The sequence below is a fragment of the Pecten maximus genome, chromosome 14 (assembly GCF_902652985.1).
Source record: "Pecten maximus chromosome 14, xPecMax1.1, whole genome shotgun sequence".
In the NCBI taxonomy this organism is placed as follows: domain Eukaryota; kingdom Metazoa; phylum Mollusca; class Bivalvia; order Pectinida; family Pectinidae; genus Pecten; species Pecten maximus.
This window is the reverse complement of record NC_047028.1, coordinates 496,918-523,282: the sequence shown is the minus strand read 5'-3', so window position 1 is coordinate 523,282 and position 26,365 is coordinate 496,918. Positions and strand designations below refer to the sequence as shown.

Sequence of the window (26,365 nt, the reverse complement as noted above, 5' to 3'; positions counted from 1 at the left end):
TGTATGCTATACAATAAATACCTAAGATTCCAGGTACTCCGTGAACATCTTTATGTCTGTCCATTGCCCTTGATTTGTCCATTTGGAGTTATTGTAACAGTTTCCTTTAAAGGTCTATATTCTCAACGGTATTACCTTCTACGTTTTAGTAAATCCGGTTTAAGCCTGCAATCTTCTATAAAATTCCTATAGCTTTAATCACTGTTAAACTGTTATACCACTTAGCCTATGATAGCAGTAACTGAGACATGTGTACGAGTGGTCTCCCTCTCAATCGTTCCATTATAAATGTTCCGACTGTATGCATTAAAGATGAAGTCGCCCGTCCTGTCTAGGACGACATTATAAGATATATATATATCAACAATACTTTCCCATTGTGTTATAAATGCCAATGTGTTCGAATGTCTCTACAGATGCTGTTTCAGAGACGTGTGAGAATTGAGTAATTCAGAGAAATTTCCAATTAATCATTGAAAAACTAATGAAAGATTGCATCCTTAGCATATATCTGCCTAGTCGCAGGTAATCAAACCTTCTCCTGGGGAATTTCTAACCGCTCAAATATGTTTAGAAAGAATATAATTGGTTTTGAGTTTGCTATGAATGTTTACTCTATACAAGTATCCGTTGTATTCATAGAGATAAGTACATAATATGTATGTCTACATTTTGTATTTTCTAGAAGGAGTTACGTTTAGTGAGTACAGTGTTCCGTCAACTCAGATGTAAACGTTTGTTTGTGCTCTATACCGTCACATTTCCCGATAAAATTTCATTTCAAAACACAAATAACACGTTTTGATTTCATACTTCCATGTATTCCCTGACGCAAGAAAATCGATATGTTATTTAATAAAAAGGAAAAAGAAAAAAAATACTTCCGGTTTTTAGTTATATCATACAGTCCAATCAAACATTTTGAGAATAACATAAAATTAATAATCCTATCTTATTATATAACTAAACAGTATAGGTTTATCTACACGTATGCATCTATAATTATATATCAAACGGATGTTCCGGTCGTGTTCGTGCACATTAATTCAGACACCACACGAATTCTAGTTAAGACATCCAGAATTACACACAGATACACACATGTGTACACTCATATGGCGTTCCGCTTACTGTGTACCATACACGAGAACACGAGCCTTATTCGATCACCTTATAAGATGCGTTAGGCTAATTAGCATGCCTCTAATTGCAAATTTGCACTGATAACGGTTTCATGCTTTGTTTTGGTAATTAGAAACACTTCAAGTGTTAATTGTTTCTATTTTCCGATGGGAATTAAAACATTTTGTAATAAAAGCACTTTTAAGACATTATCTGTTTTCAAATCAAATATCAAAGCTAATTTTTCGATCCATGAAAAACGAGCGCTTTCTGAATTAATCTAATGACTTGAAATACGTGGTTCCGATTATAGTGCTCAACTTGCTGCGCGTGAATCCCCCAGTGGTGTTCAGAGCCCACCGACCTGCAATTATGTTATTAAATGGGATAATTGCAAGAAATCAGAGACAATATTGCAATTTCTCGTTTAGACGCTCGGTGGCATGGCTGACGAATACTTTATCTTATCATCATATTATTGATCCCTGGTCGGAAGTCCGCCTCCAACTTCAGCAAATACATTAGTCAGCCACGCCTACTCTTCAAGAGAATTCCAATGCTAGATTTGAACCAATCAGACAAAAACTATCCTTTTGGAAATTAACTTATCAAAGATAATTCAATTTTGCTGAGATGTTTTGACTTTGAATAATTCGAATGTTTTTATGTATGGGTCGACATAGGAGACGGAAGGAGGGTACGTTTTATTTCGAACTTAGACACGCCGTTGACGCTCTTTTGCGACTTGAGTAGGCAAGCTTACTTGCCATGTATAAGAACTCACTGGACACGAGTGAGAAGTTAATGTTTTAAGTAACATATTAAGTATGTCCAAAGTACAGAACATTAATTACTCGTGGTCATCAAAGTGATTTAATCCAAAAACAAAAACCTTGTCATCAACATGGAAGGTCTTGCTGAATTTGTCTCCAAATCCTTTAGCGACGAAAACAACGAGGATGTCAACAAACCAACGAAACAGGCAACGGCATCAACAACAATAAAATGTGAGGAAAAGATAGTTGTAGACGATAATCAACAGGAAGCAACAGACTTACGAATTGTACATAAAGAGGAGGATCAATCGAAAACATTACCTTCATGTGACCCCGTCCCTAAAATGGACAGTGTGGATGTCGTCACTGACGGGTCGGACACAGGTAGGATACGTTACAGTGGTATATACCATACTTTTCATCCATTGATGAAGTCGTAACTACGGAACTTACTGAATAGGGGACTAGGGAGTTAAAAATCAGAACACATTTTCAATAAATAACTATCGGCAACCAAAAACACGGAAATCGCTTAGTGTATTCTAAATAACCGGGAAGTAGGGAAATTGCGCAGATCATATTGACAATTAGTAAGTTATAAACATAAGTAATTTCTTCACAATGAGATATATTCATAACAATTCAAAATCACTTATATAGTTATAAAGTGCATGAAGATTTCACCTAAATCAGTACCGATGATTTAGAATAAAAGCACTGCCGATAATGATATTTGTATCATTTTTTAATTAACCATTCGATTTAAGTACCCAAACCGTTAGTTGTTTTTGTTTATATAATATGTTTTGATTCAGATATTCTTATTAGGATAATTCTACTTTACTCATAAGATTTTGTAATACATTGTGTGATATTAAATAGTGTTTACAAAAATAATTCTAGTCACAGTAAAGCACTTCTCTAAAGAAATTCCTTGAGGTATCCTATTATAATATAGAAATTAGTTTAATTATATTCACATTGTAACGTAAACACATATTGTTATCATACGTGTATATAAGAACGCACCGAAATATGTGTTTATATCCAGTTTAGAAATACTAAACACCTTTAGATAAGGTCAGTAGAAACATATCTTTGTTTTATTCAAAAGATGTAAGACGTGTTTAAAATACTACTAAACATTTACCAACAAAATGTACATATTTCTTTGTTAAAACATGATATTCAGTTAATGCTAACAATTATGTGTAACGTGACATGTTTAAATGGATATATCGGAAAAAATGGCTTGAATGTGTTTACTATATAGTAACTTAGATATACTACATACGTTGGTATGTTGATCTATAAAATGTAGATATATATGAAAGACGTTTAAAAAAAACTGATCTAAATTATCATGCAATTGAGAAGTTTAAAGCATTAAAAGATATTAATGTTTTAAAATCACAACTGGTAAAACAGTCAGTTACCTTTTTCACATTACCTGAAGATAATAATTATATGAGTTATTGGATATCAATTCATTAATGTGTATTTGCGTACAATATGAATTAAGATTAAAATTATTGCATATTGAAAAAACAAAAACAAAAAACACTAAAAATAGACGATGTTGGTATCAATTGTAAAGTATATTACATCAATAATTTCCAAATTACATCGAAGAATATAACGTCTTGCAATAAACATCCACACACTATCATTATCTTGCATTTTACTATGATAAATTAATTGTATTAAATGAGGTTCTTATCACTCTTTCAATATTTTATACTTTTCATGCAATTTGAGTGAAAATGTAACTTAAATAACATACACATTAAATATCTACTGGGAACATTAGAGAACTGATACAGTTGTTTAGTCATCTAAAAAGCATTTAGATTATAGATAAATATTATTTTTAAGAATATCACTGTGTCAATCAAACATAGACAGACGAAACTAATATGCCTGACAACCATTGATAAGGAATGGATACCGATATCATCGATATGTTTTTTGTTTTTTGTTTGTATTTAGTCGCGTATAACATCACAATATGAATTTTCTTTAAAATGTTAATATATTTACACAGGAATGTTGATGTTTATTTAGGACATCAATGGAGTGTTATGTTTCATGCTGATCTGTATTTACCTACAGTCTACAGACAGTCCCTCGGTACCATCATCTCATTGACTATTTGTTTTTATATTTGCAAGGCAAAGCAGTTAACAAAAGGAAAATTATACATACATGTACATCGGTTTTGTCGTACTATTAAATGTGATGTGAAAAATTATGAACCTAAAAAAGACAAATAACCAATAAACAATCTAACTAGGAGCAAGACAATATAGTATGTAATCCAGAAGGACTTGTATCCTTTATCTTAAAAACAGGTAAAACAAGAAGTGAAACAAAGAAGAGAATATGATTGTATAATATATTAATCAAAAGCAATGATAAAAAATAGACATTTTATAAAGTATAGCATTTTTAATATACACACTGATATCTTTCGTTAACACAAATTTTAGAAATTGAAATATTATTTGATTTGAATCAACTTTGAAACAACAATTCTGTGAATTTTGGCATTAAATCTTGACACGAAGAATATGTGTTAGTCTCAGTAAGTAAAGCATATGAAGAGGGATGTAAGCTGGTTAATATCGGTCTGACCTATACTATCAGATCAGTATCTTCATTTCCCCATATGATCAGTGGTTTATGATGTAATTTTCAGAAGTGAAGACTTTTGCCGTAAATGGACAAAACGTTTAATGTCCAAACAAATGTCGCGATAGTATCTTTTTCATACAGTGGGATGTTGCTAATCACAATATATCTGAAAAAGTTCCAAGTCAGTTTTAACATACAAAGTACCAAGCTTTTCAGGTGGATTATCTATTAACAAATCGACCTATGGAAAACGTATATAATTCATCAATTTAATATTTTACAAAGAAAAGACATATGTAATGGATATTTTACCGGTATGCATCATCGGGTGATTTGCCCACCGTACCCATCCTTAGCATAAATACATTTTAACCTTTTAACCCTAACCCTAACCCTATATTAACCATACCCATCTTTACCATATATATCATTACCATACATATCTTAACCATACCTATCTAAACCATACCTATCTTAACCATACCTATCTTAACCATACCTATCTTAACCATACCTATCTTAACCATACCTATCTTAACCATACCTATATTATCCATAATTATCTTAACCATACATATCTACTATACATATCTCAACCATTCATAACTTAACCATAAATATCTACCATACATATCTCAACCATACCTATCTTTACCATACCTATCTTTACCATACCTATCTAAACCATACATATCTTAACCATACCTATCTAAACCATACATATCTTAACCATACCTATCTAAACCATACCTATCTTAACCATACCTATCTAAACCATACATATCTTAACCATACCTATCTTAACTATACCTATCTTATCCATACCTATATTATCCATACCTATATTATCCATACCTATCTTAACCATACCTATCTTAACCATACCTATCTTAACCATACCTATCTTAACCATACATATCTACTATACATATCTCAACCATTCATAACTTAACCATACATATCTACCATATACCTATCATCACCACACATATCTCAACCATACCTGCATTTACCTTACCTACAGTATATACCATACGTATTGTTATCATACATATCTTTATCCTATCATTACCATATATATCTTTAGCATACATATCTTTACCATATATATCTTTACCATATATATCTTACCATACCAACTTAACCATATCTATCTTAACCATATATATCTTAACCATACATATCTTCACCATACATATCTTCACCATATATATCTTTACCATATATATCTTTACCATATATATCTTTACCATATATATCTTACCATACCTATCTTTACCATACATATCTTTACCATACCTATCTTTACCATATATATCTTTACCATACATATCTTTACCATACCTATCTTTACCATACATATCTTTACCATATATATCGTAACCATACATATCTTAACCATATATATCTGCACCATATATATCTTTACCATACCTATCTTTACCATACACATCTTTATCATACATATCTTTACCATATATATCCTTATTATACCACTACCTAAAGCTAACAAGATCACTGCCTTCAGGTCAACTAGAAATATTTAGGATTTGCTCAAATGTTATATTCTTGTTTTATAGGAAAGTTAGGAATGATTCCCATGTGAAAGGAATTTTCAAATGACAGAAATCCTTATGAAATACGTTGATATCACGTTAGCACAGACAGTATGGGAGCCTTAGCTCCCAACTATGAACACGTGTATTTATGATAGCCGGATGCCTATTTATGGGTACACTTCTAAGTCGGATTCACATGCCTGTCGAGGTTAATGTGTGATCTCACTTGCGTCATAAATGTATGTCGTGGAATAAATTAACTCTCACTCTTTACCATTTATTGATATGTCGTGGAATAAATTAACTCTCAATCTTGACCATTTATTGATATGTCGTGGAATAAATTAACTCTCAATCTTTACCATTTATTGATATGTCGTGGAATAAATAGACTCTCAATCTTTACCATTTATTGATATGTCGTGGAATAAACTAACTCCCAATCTTTACCATTTATTGATATGTCGTGGAATAAAGTAACTCCCAATCTTTACCATTAATTGATATGTCGTGGAATAAATTAACTCCCAATCTTTACCATTAATTGATATGTCGTGGAATAAATTAACTCTCAATCTTAACCATTTATTGATATGTCGTGGTAAGAATTAACTCTCAATCTTAACCATTAATTGATATGTCGTGGAATAAACTAACTCCCAATCTTTACCATTTATTGATATGTCGTGGAATAAATTAACTCCCAATCTTTACCATTAATTGATATGTCGTGGAATAAATTAACTCTCAATCTTTACCATTTATTGATATGTCGTTTAATAAATTAACTCTCAATCTTAACCATTTATTGATATGTCGTTTAATAAATTAACTCTCAATCTTAACCATTTATTGATATGTCGTGGTAAGAATTAACTCTCAATCTTAACCATTTATTGATATGTCGTGGTATGAAGTAGCTCTCAATCTTAACCATTTATTGATATGTCGTGGTATGAAGTAGCTCTCAATCTTAACCATTTATTGATATGTCGTGCTATGAAGTAGCTCTCAATCTTAACCATTTATTGATATGTCGTGATATGAAGTAGCTCTCAATCTTTACCATTTATTGATATTTCGTGGTATGAATTAATTCTAAATATTCAATATTTACTGATATGTCGTGATAGTCTTTCACCCCTTATTGTTACATTTATATATTATTCCGTTGTGTAATAGCATAAGTGCCATGATCTGAGTTAAGTATATCTATATTCTTAAAAATAACGTAATGTAATCACACCTACTACTTGGAAAATGTATGCTACAGAAAACAAGAGATTATCGACAAGTTAACAACATATTTACCAAAACGTAGAATACAGACAAACGGAACACTTTCATGAAAAGAGTTTAAAACACCAAACATATTTATTAATCTCATCCGAAAGAATAAAATTCTCTAATCTAGCTCATATCGAAGCAATTTCAGGTTCTCAATATGAGAGCACCATATAAATAGACTATATGCGCGTGAACTCATGATGGTGAACATACATTTCGTCATTCTACCACCCCAAAATAGCCGAATAACCTGAGTGCGAAGTCGCAGCTTTTACATTTATTACGGAAATTTCATTATAATTCAAATATCATTTAGAATGTATCGTTTTTTTTAGAATCGAACAATTAAACTATCCCGGTAACAGACTGATCAATCTATCCCAGTACCACATTAATTAACCCAATCATGTACCTGGTTGATTAAACTGTCCAAGTACAAGAACGTAGTACTAGAAAATTTAAATTATGCCAGTACCATATTTATCGAGCTATCAGAGTACCAGATTGATTAAATTATCCTCGTAAACGATTGATTAACTCATCCCAGTACTAGATTGAATAAACTATCCCAGTACTAGATTAAATAAACTATCCCAGTACTAGATTGAATAAACTATACCAGTACTAGATTGAATAAACTATACCAGTACTAGATTGAATAAACTATACCAGTACTAGATTGAATAAACTATGCCAGTACTAGATTGAATAAACTATACCAGTACTAGATTGAATAAACTATACCAGTACTAGATTGAATAAACTATGCCAGTACTAGATTGAATAAACTATGCCAGTACTAGATTGAATAAACTATACCAGTACTAGATTGAATAAACTATACCAGTACTAGATTGAATAAACTATACCAGTACCAGATTGAATAAACTATACCAGTACTAGATTGAATAAACTATACCATTACTAGATTGAATAAACTATACCAGTACTAGATTGAATAAACTATACCAGTACTAGATTGAATAAACTATACCAGTACTAGATTGAATAAACCATACCAGCACTAGATTGAATAAACTATACCAGTACTATATTGAATAAACCATACCAGTACTAGATTGAATAAAATATACCATTACATGGTTGATTAACATATCATCGTACAAGATTGGTAAAATTATCCCCGTACAAGATTGATTAAACTATCCCTGTACGGTCAATATCACTTTTTTTTGTCACAGAAAAACATTGAATAATTATTTACATCATACTTATGTTAGTGATAGGCTATCTACTCCAAACATTACTGACTCTCGTTTGGCAAAGACTTTCCTTTAATAAATGCCACCTATTATGATATCTGGCAATTACAAAAATGTTAAAAATAAATGTATATCATAAAAGTAGCTGCGTGAAATTATTATTGTGGAGAAATTGAGAGGAGTGGGTAGAGAAACTAAAACATGTGTGATTTTGCATGGTATTGCGTCATTTAATATTGCATTGAACCTCATGAAGTGACAAATAAAAAAACAACATAATATCACACATAAATGTGGAATTCTGTTCGTAAATAGATACAATGTATAAACATTTTATCTAGAACAATATAGTTACCAATATACTTAATCACTTCCACACTGTAGGTCTTTATGACGTATATCATTATTTTATGTATTATATTTTTGTTCAGAAGTGTATTCATCTTGACGCCTTACGGCTTATATAAGTATGCACATTAAAAACATCACCTGCAGCAGCATATACAGTATGTAAGTTAGGGGATGGACAAAACAGTTGGCGTAACTGGTGATAGGAACGTAGAAACATTCATTTCAACAGCATATATACACCTTATAAGAATAGTCAGGTGATGGACAAAGCTATAGGTATAACTGCAGATAAGTACAGAGAAACAATATTTTCAACAGCAAATAAACAATTTGTAAGAATAGTTTGGGGATGGGCAAAACAATAGTTATAAATGGAGATAAACACATACAAATATGATATTGATCTATACCAAAGGTGTTGGAATCTCAACCGTGATAACCAGCTTGATTGCAAATACTTTCCAAGATTACATTGCTCTTTGTAGTATCTACAGAGTTCATTAAACTTGATATTCTAAGTGTTTAATAGTCTTAACGTTCAGTTTGGTCTCTGCAAAGATTTGTATGAATTATTTAACTACTTCTTTCCTTTCTATTTACATCCAAAAGACTGAAATCGATCAACTTTAAATTTAGATCTACGGTGATTTACCAAAGTCGTTCATAGAGACCGGGTACTCAATTTTACACCAGTTCACACCATAAGTTTATGTGAGATCCCACCACACTCAACACAAAGCTATGGGTCTCGGCGAACAAAAAGTACGCGTCGCTGTCTAAGTCAATACTGTGTTCCCTACTGTCAGGAGTCCTAGATGTTTGTGGAGACAGCTTTATCTCCGTGTCCTCGCCCTAGTGGTCCTTTTGAGTAGGATAAAGTGACAGGACTGTCATCAACATGGCCCATGAGTTTTCTATACGTACGCAATTAATCAATGAAAGAGGGGCGATATCCAGTGTCAGATGAGGTTTTTAGTGGTAAATCGGGTCTTAAAGGAAATGATTGAAGCTGTGGTGTAGGAAGACCAAATCCTTTAATAATACAGGTGTAAATATATGAAGAGTATATATTCCCATCCATACATATCGTGATTACCTCAAACAAAGGTAACTAAGGTCTTCATACAATTTTTGAGGTGAAAAATTTGGATCAAGGAAACACGATTTTAATCAATCATTATATAAATGTTTTAATTATCAGGGAACTGATCCCACTATTTGGAAATGTCTAAACAAATAAATATGCATGGATTAACTAAAAAATTGCTTTAAAAAAAATTAAATCCTCCAAATTTCCTTCAATAATGTTGATTTAAAATATAACTAAAATCAATCGACCTGTACCTCTTCTAGGCTACCGACAAGTAGGCTACTGGATACAACATACGGGTTCGATCTCAGCGACCTCCAGAGCCACCTGGCGCCCGCCTTACACCACGCTGTTTGTACCATTTCACGTGTGTCTGGCATTCTATGATAGACGGTCATTCTGAATTTTTACAAACAAATGAATATAAACAAATAAGTTACCACACCGACATATGAGGGCGAAACGTTTAAATAATTAGGAAATTATAGATTGCAGAACGTAAATACTACAAATGTGTTAAACAACTTTGTAGACAGAGGCGGATGGATTGAGTTTTGAATGGTCACAGCATAACTAGAGGATGGTGATAGATGGTAAACTGTCTTCAAACAATTTAATATTTTCGAATAGCTTTTCATTTGGATTTCTTAAAGGTTATATATATCCTTCAGAAAAAAGGGAAAAAATGGTATTATATAATCTGAACAGCTAATATAAAAACCCACACAAAGTGCCATTAAGTCGCCTACTTAATGTGAAATTAAAATATAAACCGACATGTGAACATGTTGACAGAGTTAGAAGTTTGGTTTTAACCATAATAATCTAACCTACGTACATTTAAACAAGAATCTAGTTAGCCATGCATAATAATCTAACCTACGTACATTTAAACTAGAATCTAGTTAGCCATGCATATCTTTCAACCACATTTCAATAACCTTTCCAGGACTAAATAATCATAGCAAAATGTATAAAACAAAAAATTGAAAATTCATTATTAAATCCTAACCTTTGTATAAGAACATTATATGAGATATGAATTTAAGGTAGATTATTTAAAGATGATTTCAAGGACTGTGTGATTATATCTAATAACAATAAATGCCTTTAAAACCTAATCAATTAATCGCTACAATATCCGAATGATAAACACACAAAATGACACAGCTTGATATTTCGGGTAAGTCATTTGATGTGCTTAGGAAAATAGAATCCTGTCTTTATAAAATACAGGCTTTCCTTTATCATGTCTGTTGGTTGATTCGTTAAGGAATATACACAATATTCAAACAAATAGTGATGTTCATATAACAACCTCATAAAAATCCCAGCATATTATAATTATTATGATTAGTAATACGACTTAAAGAACTGGATGTTGGTAATGATGATTTTGTCTGGTGTAGACCGTAAAATCAATAGTAATGCCTGTCACAGTATTATCTACCACAACAGTAACCATAGGAAAGACAATGAGGACCATAGCTACATTACAGGGTCTGTTTCTGAAGGAGATGGGTATACACATTCAACAAACTTTAAAGCCAACTTTTCAGTACACAATATTTGAATGAATTACGCTATATTTGTCGAACATTGCATAAATAATTATGATAATCGGTGAGGACAGAGTCAATGCCCGCTGAAACACTATCGGGATTTTAAGAAAGGTGGCATTAGGTGAGCTCAAATGAGATCATAAATGAGATCATTACATAGATTAAGATTAAAAACCTATCAATATCTTTAAAATATACAGGCACGAAAGACCTTTTCAAAGAACGAATAATAAAATACACAAAATAAATTAGTCAGGTGAATTGATAGATAAATAAATAAAATAAATATTTCAGTTTATTCAAGGATCATCAAAGTAATGGTAAAAGAGGAACACAGACTTTGAATATAATCAATATGATATTACAGTAAGTACCTATCACCAATGTTAATGATATAGCTGTTAAACAAGACAAATTTCTGTAAAAAAATATTGTCTTAAAATTAATAATTCTTTCATTTTGGAATGAAATTGTTTCACTCTGAATATCAGCATATCGTTTTTGTTAAAAAAAAGCATAGTCATACAAACTATGATATAACAGTTAGTACCGTACACACATGTTTATGATATAGCTGTTGAACAAGACAAATTTCTATAAAAAATGTGAAAAAAAATCAATGATTCATTTTGGAATTAAAGCATATCGATTCTTTAAGAAAGCATTGTTACACAAAATATGGTCCCGTCGAGAATTTTACGAGGGTGTCAGCCAATGGTGTACTACCACAAAATATAAAACTATTCATAGGATATTGAAATAAGTGTAAAATAATAAATTCTCGAATTAACAGAACAAAAAGGAAGCCATGTTTTAGGTACGTGTAGGTAAGTGTTGTAGGGTTCAGTTTTAATTGTTGTTTGTTATATACAATCGTAAGATTACTGTTAAGATGATGGCAATAGATTTAATTCATTCTAATCTAGAAAAAAAAACGTGTTTCCAGTATGTTTAGTCAGTTCGAGATAAACACTACCATAGCATACTTGACAACTTTTTAAAAATTCTCATTGGGGAGAAAGTGCGTGAGCGACATTTTTGACCGGAAAACACATTTCACGCGCGACACATTTAGCAAACAAAAACTAAGGGGAGACAATTCGCTATTGGAAAATAACTTCCCTGCATGAACCCCTAATTCCTCCCCTCACTTAAATAAACAAGAAAGGTAAAAAAAGTTATTTCAAGCTGGGCCAATGATCTTTTTTATTCAAGTTTGGAAAGATAATTATATAATCAACAAGTTACAAAAAATAGATGCAAAATTACATTATTTTAAATTATTTCTGGAAATTATTTAACTCACTGCTGACTCTAAATACAAGTATTTACTAAGATATGTTATGAAAAGTATGTTGTGAGATAGATGTCAGTCAATGAATGCAAATGATCACAATGCTATCACTTTCTAGCAGAGACATATATACATATCTATATATGTTTCTGTTTCTAGCAAGCTTTCTCTCAGTAAACTTCAAAAGAAAATACCTACAATGTCACAATAAATATCTCTGATGTATTACAAGAAAATATACATTACCATGGCATGGCAATGCATATATTCTTGTAATACACCAATTTACAATAAATCTATGATGGAAGTAGGTACACGTCATTGTAATTATTGTATTCATTATAATTAAATATCATAGCATACCGACGTTGTATACGGTCCTACCAAGTCTCTCCGTTAGAATTACTAGTCTAACATTCTGTTGTTTTAAACAATGATACCTATATTACAGTTTTAACTACTGCATTAATGAACCAGATGACAATTAACTAAGATATGCCTGGAGGCTGTTGGATATTGGCCTTGGTGAGTTGTCAGAGGCTCATAACTCTAACGGATGCCGACCGTAAAACCAGATGTATGTTTTAGTATGGTATAAGAGAGAAGCAGGAATGCGGGCTCATTAAGACAATTAACACAAACGAAGTATTCACTTTACTCTTTGTATTTTTTTCCCTTTAAAGTCTTTTGTGCTTCTAGTGTCTTCTCAATACCTTTTAGTATACACGTTATGTGATATCAGACTTATAGAGAAATATAAGTCTTCATCAATGACAATCAATATATTAATGATATCAAATATGAATGATGTCAAATTGTATTTGAATAATAAATTAGTATTGATATTATCTTATATGAAACTATTAAAAACATTCATTTCAAAAATACATATTATCCAATATTCAAACATTAACAATTTATACTCAGGAATCAGCTGATTAACCAGAATAATTAACTATTTCTAGTCTAATCTATACACGTTACCTCATAACTGTCAGGAATGTGATGAAGAGATAGATGTATCGCTATAACCATTTATATTATGGTACATTATTGACACTTAAAGATTTGATCAAAAATATATATTTATATGCAAAGTCTGTTGGTGCCAGGGATATACAATGTATTTATTGGTTATATGTTTGTTTGATAATTTCACTGACTGTATCATACTGAAGTTACAATGTTTATGAAGAATTTATATATAGGGGTTTCACCTGATACCAATCATTTTGTATTTTCAATAAAAAAGAAATGAAATTAAACAAAAAGAGAACAAAATGAATATTCTGAAAAATACATTAAACTATATGATACTGAACATCACAAGACATTAGCATATTTGAGAACAAAAACGTTCCTAAAATGTTTGAGGAGAATGAGAATGCTAATTTGAACTGCATTATTGATTTTTATTTCGACAATGATTAACTCTGCAATACAGTTGCTCCAATGTAACAAAACAATAAATAAAAAAAGATAGCTAGGGTCAATAATAGCGCCCATTTCCGGTTCCCCTTCATGGGTAATTTCCTTCGATTAGCATCTAATCATCAGGCGATTTGTTGAGTTATATGTTCGTCAAGTGTACCCATTAAGACATGCATAAAACAATATAATCGTCATTTAACGTTAGTACACTAGTATAGGAATGTCTCCGTACACTTTCATCAGAAGCCCTGTCTCAGACAGACTAATCAGAGTTTGTACGGTGACGTTTGAACTCTCTATATAATGAACATTGCTACGTTACCGAAATAATGTAAACAATAAATACCAATATCAACACCGATCTTTTATGTGAGGGGAAAGACCTTTTATATCTACACCAGAATGTAAAGTACAGCGTTAAATAGCAAATATACCCAAGACGGCGCTAATTCGGTATACAAGGAACAGTCTGGATCATTTAGTCCAGAAAGGGCGCTTTGTGTGACTATTTACAATGTACTAGTATTATAAGATACGTAAAGGAAGAGAGAATTCCCTATCAGACCTTGTACCTTGTGTAAATGTATATCGTGATAGAGGATGTGTTGGTCATACTCGGAACATTCATGAAGGGTTTCATCTTACATTAGACTCCCATATACTGCTCTCAAGCTAGTAGCTCAATTAGCTAGTGTGTACGCGAGACTGGACACCAACAGTTTATTAAAACATAGAGGATATCTAACAGTGTCTTCAGTAATACCAAATATATCTCACGAGTGGGGCTAATATTTTGATATTTTTCACGAATGCGCAGCACGAGTGAAAAATATCAAAATATTAGCCACACGAGTGAAATATATTTGGTATTACTGAAGACACTGTTAGATATTCTGTTTATTACATTTTTTATCAACGAAAAACCTACCCCGTATGCTAACTAGGCCTACAGCGAAAGTTTGCATACAAAAAAGTAGTTCCCCCTGTCCAGGTGCTGACATATATGTCGGGCTTTCTTATTGGTCAATTATTTTGGTATTTTCTAATCATTAATTTGATTGGTCAAATCAGCAAAAGTGATATTTTTAAATATGATATTTAAAATATCACTTTTATAGAATGAATAATTTTTGATATTTCACTGGTAAAATGTAATAAAACTGTTTACTTGACATCTACCAAATATCAACATTAATAGTATAATAAAGAAGTGTCACTCGCGCAAAATACGCAGAATGAGATAGGGTTGATAAATATTCCTAAATGTTGCGAATATCAGAAAAAAATCCCTTACCCAGTAAGACGCCCAATCTGATAACCTTGTTTTCGGGATGTACAACTCATTATTGTGATTTCTTTTATAATTTATATTTCTAACCTAGGAAAAATCCGTTAACTGAACGTTACTAATTGCTTTTAATCGTACAGTTCAGGCGTCCCCGGCTAAAGCAGCAAGCATCGTGCATAAACACACTTCTTTCCGTCCAAGCATACGTGTCAAGCACGCGTAGGACAATATGACATAAGACAATCTAAAATAAGACAATCTAACATAGGACAATCACACATAGGACGATCACACATAGGACAATCTGACATAGGACAAGCTAACATAGGACAATCTAACATAGGTCAATATGACATAGGACAATCTAACATGGGACAATCTAACATAGGACAATCACACATAGGACAATCACACATAGGACAATCTGACATAGGACAATCTAACATAGGACAATCACACATAGGACAATCTAATATAGGATAATATAACATAGGACAATCTAACATAGGACAATCACACATAGGACAATCACACATAGGACAATCTGACATAGGACAATCTAACATAGGGCAATCTGACATAGGACAATCTAACATAGGACAATCTAACATAGGACAATATAACATAAGACAATCACACATAGGACAATCACACATAGGACAATCTGACATAGGACAATCTAACATAGGGCAATCTAACATAGGACAATCTAACATAGGACAATCTAACATAGGGCAATCTGACATAGGACAATATAACATAGGACAATCTAACATAGGGCAATCACAAATAGGACAATCTAACATAGGACAATCTAACATAGGACAATCTAGCATAGGACGATCTAACATATGACAATCTAACTTAGGACAATCTAACATAGGACGATCTAACATAGGACAATCTGACATAGGACAATCTAACATAGGACGATCTAACATAGGACAATCACACATAGGACAATCACACATAGGGCGATCTAACATAGGACAATCTAACATAGGACAATATAACATAGGACAATCACACGTAGGACAATCTGACATAGGACAATCTAACATAGGACAATCTAACATAGGGCAATCTGACATAGGACAATATAACATAGGACAATCTAACATAGGGCAATCACAAATAGGACAATCTAACATAGGACAATATAACATAGGACAATATGACATAGGACAATCACACATAGGACAATCTAACATAGGACAATCTAACATAGGACAATCTGACATAGGACAATCTAACATAGGACAATCTGACATAGGACAATATAACCTAAGACAATCACACATAGGACAATCTAACATAGGACAACCTAACATAGCACAATCTAACATAGGACATTCTAACATAGGACAATCTAATATAGGACGATCTAACATAGGACAATCTGACATAGGACAATCTAACATAGGGCAATCTAACATAGGACAATCACACATAGGACAATCACACATAGGACAATCTAACATAGGACAATCTAACATAGGACAACCACACATAGGACAATATAACATAGGACAATCTAACATAGGACAATCACACATAGGGCGATCTAACATAGGACAATCTAACATAGGACAATCTAACATAGGACAATCACACATAGGATAATCTAACATGACAATCTAACATAGGACAATCACTCATAGGACAACAACACATAGGACAATCTAACATAGGGCAATCTAACATAGGACAATCTAACATAGGACAATCACTCATAGGACAATCTAACATAGGACAATCTAACATAGCACAATCTGACATAGGATAATCTAACATGACAATCTAACATAGCACAATCACTCATAGGACAACAACACATAGGACAATCTAACATAGGGCAATCTAACATAGGACAATCTAACATAGGGCAATCTAACATAGGACAATCTAACATAGCACAACCTAACATAGGACAATCCAACATAGGACAACCTAACATAGCACAATCTAACATAGGACAATCTAACATAGGACAATCTAACATAGGACAATCTAACATAGGACAATCTGACATAGGACAACCTAACATAGCACAATCTGACATAGGACAATCTAACATAGGATAATCTAACATAGGACGATCTAACATAGGACAATCTAACATAGGACAATCTAACATAGGACAATCTGACATAGGACAACCTAACATAGCACAATCTAACATAGGACAATCTAACATAGGACGATCTAACATAGGACAATCTAACATAGGACAACCTAACATAGCACAATCTAACATAGGACAATCTAACATAGGACAATATAACAAAGGACAATCTAACATAGGACAACCTAACATAGCACAATCTAACATAGGACAACCTAACATAGCACAATCTAACATAGGACAACCTAACATAGCACAATCTAACATAGGACAATCTAACATAGGACAATCTATCATAGGACAATCTAACATAGGACGATCTAACATAGGACAATCTAACATAGGACAATCACACATAGGACAATCACACATAGGACAATCTAACATAGGACAATCTAACATAGGACAACCACACATAGGACAATATAACATAGGACAATCTAACATAGGACAATCACACATAGGGCGATCTAACATAGGACAATCTAACATAGGACAATCTAACATAGGACAATCACACATAGGATAATCTAACATGACAATCTAACATAGGACAATCACTCATAGGACAACAACACATAGGACAATCTAACATAGGGCAATCTAACATAGGACAATCTAACATAGGACAATCACTCATAGGACAATCTAACATAGGACAATCTAACATAGCACAATCTGACATAGGATAATCTAACATGACAATCTAACATAGCACAATCACTCATAGGACAACAACACATAGGACAATCTAACATAGGGCAATCTAACATAGGACAATCTAACATAGCACAATCTAACATAGGACAACCTAACATAGGACAATCCAACATAGGACAATCTAACATAGGACAATCTAACATAGCACAATCTAACATAGCACAATCTAACATAGGACAACCTAACATAGGACAATCTGACATAGGACAACCTAACATAGCACAATCTAACATAGGACAATATGACAAAGGACAATCTAACATAGGACAATCTAACATAGGACAATCTAACATAGGACAATCTAACATAGGACAATCTAACATAGGACAATCACAAATAGGACAATCTAACATAGGACAATCTAACATAGGACAATCTAACATAGGACAATCTAACATAGGACAATCTGACATAGGACAACCTAACATAGCACAATCTGACATAGGACAATCTAACATAGGATAATCTAACATAGGACGATCTAACATAGGACAATCTAACATAGGACAATCTAACATAGGACAATCTGACATAGGACAATCTAACATAGGACAATCTAACATAGGACAATCTAACATAGGACAACCTAACATAGCACAATCTAACATAGGACAATCTAACATAGGACAATATAACAAAGGACAATCTGACATAGGACAATCTAACATAGGGCAATCTAACATAGGACAATCTAACATAGGACAATCTAACATAGGACAATCTAACATAGGACAATCTAACATAGGACAATCTAACATAGGACGATCTAACATAGGACAATCTGACATAGGACAATCTAACATAGGACGATCTAACATAGGACAATCTGACATAGGACAATCTAACATAGGACAATCTAACATAGGACGATCTAACATAGGACGATCTAACATAGGACAATCTAACTTAGGACAATCTAACATAGGACGATCTAACATAGGACAATCTGACATAGGACAATCTAACATAGGACGATCTAACATAGGACAATCTAACATAGGACAATATAACATAGGACAATATGACATAGGACAATCACACATAGGACAATCTAACCTAGGACAATCACACATAGGACGATCTAACATAGGACAATATAACATAGGACAATATAACATAGGACAATCTAACATAGGACCATCTAACATAGGACAATCACACATAGGAAATCTAACATAGGACAATCTAACATAGGACAATCACACATAGGACAATCACACATAGGACAATCTAACATAGGACAATCACACATAGGACGATCTAACATATGACAAGCTAACATAGGACAATCTAACATAGGACAATCTAACATAGGATAATCACACATAGGACAATCTAACATAGGACAATCTAACATAGGACCATCTAACATAGGACAATCTAACATAGGACAATCTAACATAGGACAATCTGACAGGACAATCTATCATAGGACAATATAACATAGGACAATCACACATAGGACAACCACACATAGGACAATCTAACATAGGACAATCTAACATAGGACAATCACACATAGGACAATCTAACATAGGACAATCTAACATGGGACAATCTAATATAGGACAATCTAACATAGGACAATCACACATAGGACAATCTAACATAGGACAATCTAACATAGGACAATCACACATAGGACAATCTAACATAGGACAATCTAACATGGGACAATCTAATATAGGACAATCTAACATAGGACAATCACATATAGGACAATCTAACATAGGACAATCTAACATAGGACGATCTAACATACGACAATCTAACATAGGACAATATAACATAAGACAATCTAACATAGGACGATCTAACATAGGACCATCTAACATAGGACGATCTAACAAAGGACAATCTAGCATAGGACAATCACACATAGGACAATCTAACATAAGACAATCACACATAGGACAATCACACATAGGACAATCTGACATAGGACAATCTGACATAGGACAATATAACATAGGACAATCTAACATAGGACAATATAACATAGGACCATCTAACATAGGACGATCTAACATAGGACAACCTAACATAGCACAATCTGACATAGGACAATCTAGCAGAGGGCAATCTAACATAGGACAACCACACATAGGACAATCTAACATAGGACAATCTAACATAGGACAATCACACATAGGACAATCTAACATAGGACAATCTAACATGGGACAATCTAATATAGGACAATCTAACATAGGACAATCACACATAGGACAATCTAACATAGGACAATCTAACATAGGACAATCACACATAGGACAATCTAACATAGGACAATCTAACATGGGACAATCTAATATAGGACAATCTAACATAGGACAATCACATATAGGACAATCTAACATAGGACAATCTAACATAGGACGATCTAACATACGACAATCTAACATAGGACAATATAACATAAGACAATCTAACATAGGACGATCTAACATAGGACCATCTAACATAGGACGATCTAACAAAGGACAATCTAGCATAGGACAATCTAACATAAGACAATCACACATAGGACAATCACACATAGGACAATCTGACATAGGACAATCTGACATAGGACAATATAACATAGGACAATCTGACATAGGACAATCTGACATAGGACAATATAACATAGGACAATCTAACATAGGACAATATAACATAGGACCATCTAACATAGGACAATCTAACATAGGACAATCACACATAGGACAATCTAACATAAGACAATCACACATAGGACAATCACACATAGGACAATCTGACATAGGACAATCTGACATAGGACAATATAACATAGGACAATCTAACATAGGACAATATAACATAGGACCATCTAACATAGGACGATCTAACATAGGACAATATAACATAGGACAATCTAACATAAGACAATCACACATAGGACAATCTAACATAGGACAATCTAACATAGGACAATCTAACATAGGACAACCACACATAGGACAATCTAACATAGGACAATCTAACATAGGACAATCTAACATAGGACAATCTAACATAGGACCATCTAACATAGGACAATCTAACATAGGACAACCACACATAGGACAATCTAACATAGGACCATCTAGCAGAGGGCAATCTAACATAGGACCATCTAGCAGAGGGCAATCATATATTGGACCTTCACAGACACAAGTAGGACCATCATACAAGCACGTCTCACGGAAATTTCTTTAGAGCAGTTTTTTTTATCATTTACTACAGGAGCATTTATTCATAGAAAGTTCAAAGTGCTTTGATGGTTTTTTACAAGATACATACCTCGCTGTAACTAATTAATGACCGCCACCATTTATCCAGTTTTTTCCAACAAATGAATAGAAATTAAACAAAACACCACATACTTGTATATATTTGATGTAAACAAACAATGAGGCCTATACATCTTGTTGAAGCAGACCATAACACCTAAGATACTTAATATTGTAGAACATAATATTACCAAATTTTATCAATGATCCCGTAGCATATTTAATAATTAAATACTTGGTAGATTGTTTTCATTGGCAAGATCAATGCAATCTGGGTGACAGATGAATAAAATCGAGATATCTGTAAGGTTTTTACACCAGATTTATTACATAACGAGGTCACGCTGTCACCAATCGAGATCTTTGTAAGCTTTCTACACCCGATTTATTATATAGCGAGGTTGCGCCGACGTGTTTCGAGATCTCTAAAAGATTTCTACACCAGATTTATTACATAGCCAAGTGACGCCGACACGTTTCGAGATCTCTGTTAGCTTTTTACACCAGATTTATTACATAGTGAGGTGACGCCGACACGTTTCAAGAACTCTATAAGCTTTCTACACCAGATTTATTACATAGTGAGGTGACGCCGACACGTTTCGAGATCTTTGTAAGCTTTCTACACCAGATTTATTGCATAGCCAAGTGACGCCGACACGTTTCGAGATCTCTGTAAGCTTTTTACACCAGATGTATTACATAGCGAGGTGACGCCGACACGATTCGAGATCTCTGTAAGCTTTCTACACCAGATTTATTACATAGCGAGGTGACGTCGACACGTTTCGAGATCTCTGTAAGCTTTTTACACCAGATTTATTACATAGCGAGGTGACGCCGACACGTTTCGAGATCTCTGTAAGCTTTTTACACCAGATTTATTACATAGCGAGGTGACGTCGACACGTTTCGAGATCTCTGTAAGCTTTTTACTCCATATTTATTACATAGTGAGGTGACGTCGACACGTTTCGAGATCTCTGTTAGCTTTTTACACCAGATTTATTACATAGTGAGGTGACGCCGACACGTTTCAAGAACTCTATAAGCTTTCTACACCAGATTTATTACATAGTGAGGTGACGCCGACACGTTTCGAGATCTTTGTAAGCTTTCTACACCAGATTTATTGCATAGCCAAGTGACGCCGACACGTTTCGAGATCTCTGTAAGCTTTTTACACCAGATGTATTACATAGCGAGGTGACGCCGACACGATTCGAGATCTCTGTAAGCTTTCTACACCAGATTTATTACATAGCGAGGTGACGTCGACACGTTTCGAGATCTCTGTAAGCTTTTTACACCAGATTTATTACATAGCGAGGTGACGCCGACACGTTTCGAGATCTCTGTAAGCTTTTTACACCAGATTTATTACATAGCGAGGTGACGTCGACACGTTTCGAGATCTCTGTAAGCTTTTTACTCCATATTTATTACATAGTGAGGTGACGTCGACACGTTTCGAGATCTCTGTAAGCTTTCTACACCAGATTTATTACATAGCGAGGTGACGCCGACACGTTTCGGGGTCTCTGTAAGCTTTTTACACCAGATTTATTACATAGCCAGGTGACGCCGACACGATTCGAGATCTCTGTAAGCTTTTTACACCAGATTTATTACATAGTGAGGTGACGCCAACACGTTTCCAGATCTCTGTAAGCTTTTTACACCAGATTTATTACATAGTGAGGTGACGTCGACACGTTTCGAGATCTCTGTAAGCTTTTTACTCCATATTTATTACATAGCGAGGTGACGCCGACACGTTTCGAGATCTCTGTAAGCTTTTTACACCAGATTTATTACATAGCGAGGTGACGCCGACACGTTTCGAGATCTCTGTAAGCTTTCTACGCCAGATTTATTACATAGTGAGGTGACGCCGACACGTTTCCAGATCTCTGTAAGCTTTTTACACCAGATTTATTACATAGCGAGGTGACGTCGACACGTTTCGAGATCTCTGTAAGCTTTTTACTCCATATTTATTACATAGTGAGGTGACGTCGACACGTTTCGAGATCTCTGTAAGCTTTCTACACCAGATTTATTACATAGCGAGGTGACGCCGACACGTTTCGGGGTCTCTGTAAGCTTTTTACACCAGATTTATTACATAGCCAGGTGACGCCGACACGATTCGAGATCTCTGTAAGCTTTTTACACCAGATTTATTACATAGTGAGGTGACGCCAACACGTTTCCAGATCTCTGTAAGCTTTTTACACCAGATTTATTACATAGTGAGGTGACGTCGACACGTTTCGAGATCTCTGTAAGCTTTTTACTCCATATTTATTACATAGCGAGGTGACGCCGACACGTTTCGAGATCTCTGTAAGCTTTTTACACCAGATTTATTACATAGCGAGGTGACGCCGACACGTTTCGAGATCTCTGTAAGCTTTCTACGCCAGATTTATTACATAGTGAGGTGACGCCGACACGTTTCCAGATCTCTGTAAGCTTTTTACACCAGATTTATTACATAGCGAGGTGACGTCGACACGTTTCGAGATCTCTGTAAGCTTTTTACTCCATATTTATTACATAGTGAGGTGACGTCGACACGTTTCGAGATCTCTGTAAGCTTTCTACACCAGATTTATTACATAGCGAGGTGACGCCGACACGTTTCGGGGTCTCTGTAAGCTTTCTACACCAGATTTATTACATAGCCAGGTGACGCCGACACGATTCGAGATCTCTGTAAGCTTTTTACACCAGATTTATTACATAGTGAGGTGACGCGAACACGTTTCCAGATCTCTGTAAGCTTTTTACACCAGATTTATTACATAGTGAGGTGACGTCGACACGTTTCGAGATCTCTGTAAGCTTTTTACTCCATATTTATTACATAGCGAGGTGACGCCGACACGTTTCGAGATCTCTGTAAGCTTTTTACACCAGATTTATTACATAGCGAGGTGACGCCGACACGTTTCGAGATCTCTGTAAGCTTTCTACGCCAGATTTATTACATAGTGAGGTGACGCCGACACGTTTCCAGATCTCTGTAAGCTTTTTACACCAGATTTATTACATAGCGAGGTGACGCCGACACGATTCGAGATCTCTGTAAGCTTTTTACACCAGATTTATTACATAGCGAGGTGACGCCGACACGAGTTAACAGACACCTTATTACGTGTGGTCTTTTATAAATCTGCGCGCCCATCCTTCTGATTAGCCGGCTACGCTCGACTCTAGCCGTCAGCTCGCTACCCTGTAATATTAATTAGCCGGGGTTATCATTACAGAGTAAGCTTCATCACGAGACGCGAGGTTTCCGTAAAATCAATCCTTGATCATACCCTTTTGTATGGCCATGGATCACGGTTCGACTAGCCTTTAAGACTAAAATCACAAGGAATCTAGTAAGACGAGCCAAAATTGATAACCATCTTGGAGAAATAATATTAATTGATGTGAATACTTTTTTAATTCTATCGCTTCATCCGTCGATTGCAAAATGTGGGATTGAATTTAGCTTTGTATGGCTGGCATCTGATTGGCCCTGTTGAGGTGATTTCCTGCCTCGGTTCCTGTAGCACTGTGCCTGTGTTAGCTCGCGTTCTTTACATATAGCGGATAATTGCTATAGATTGCCCTTATTTTATGTCATTACCGTTAATTATGCTGGAATTGCTACTCGGGCTGTAGAGCTGTTCATTGGTATTATAGAAGCACCACTAGTAAACTCCTACCACTTATACAATTTCATAGTGCATTTTGTGAAAGGATGGCTTGTTCCAGTCTCCTCAACTTACATCTGATGTTTCTCAAGTGACGGTGATGTCTCTCCCCGAACCAAATAACTCATACAGCACATCATTAGTCAACTCTTCTTCAAGATCAATAGTCTATCTCACAATACAAAAGAGTTCACTAATTGAACTTCTGTATGGCTGAAAGTATTAATGATGAATTGTTTGTGCAAATACAAGATGAATATGTAATGCGTTTATGCGAATTTTGTAACTAAACTAATAAATAAATAAATATATGTATGTACACTCCACATTCAGAAAAACAAAGAACATTGAATTGAAACATGACCACCAGAAGGTGACAAGATAAAACACATATCAATATATCATAGCAACATTATTAAGGAAATTAAATTCATCAGAAAGTACCAGACCATGAATAACTATTATATATAATAACATTTATAATCTTTGACATAGAAATTTGAATACGCTAGCTGCAGTGTTTTACATGTGTCATTGCTAAAATCGACAAATCATATGTATGAGGTAAATAGGATTGTTAGTGTCCCCAATGTGTAAACACTACTTAAACTTGTAAATGTTATACATGTGTAACACTTACTAGACTTGTTAATGTTATAAATGTGTGACACTAACTAGACTTGTTAATGTTATAAATGTGTAACACTAACCAGACTTGTTAATGTTATATATGTGTAACACTAACTAGACTTGTTAATGTTCTAAATGTGTAACACTAACTAGACTTGTTAATGTTCTAAATGTGTAACACTAACTAGACTTGTTAATGTTCTAAATGTGTAACACTAACTAGACTTGTTAATGTTCTAAATGTGTAACACTAACTAGACTTGTTTATGTTCCCAATCTGTAACACTA

The 26,365-nt window shown here is 34.0% G+C and overlaps 1 protein-coding gene across 1 annotated transcript in view; it reads left to right on the top strand.

The window, feature by feature from the left end:
* The first annotated feature begins 2,026 nt into the window (after window positions 1-2,026).
* Window positions 2,027-26,365, top strand: part of LOC117342575 (short stature homeobox protein 2-like) — a 48,896-nt gene continuing 24,557 nt past the window's right edge. The window contains exon 1 of the mRNA XM_033904767.1: window positions 2,027-2,282. Within this exon, the coding sequence (XP_033760658.1) occupies window positions 2,027-2,282 (256 nt within the window). The remainder of the gene's footprint in view (window positions 2,283-26,365) is intronic.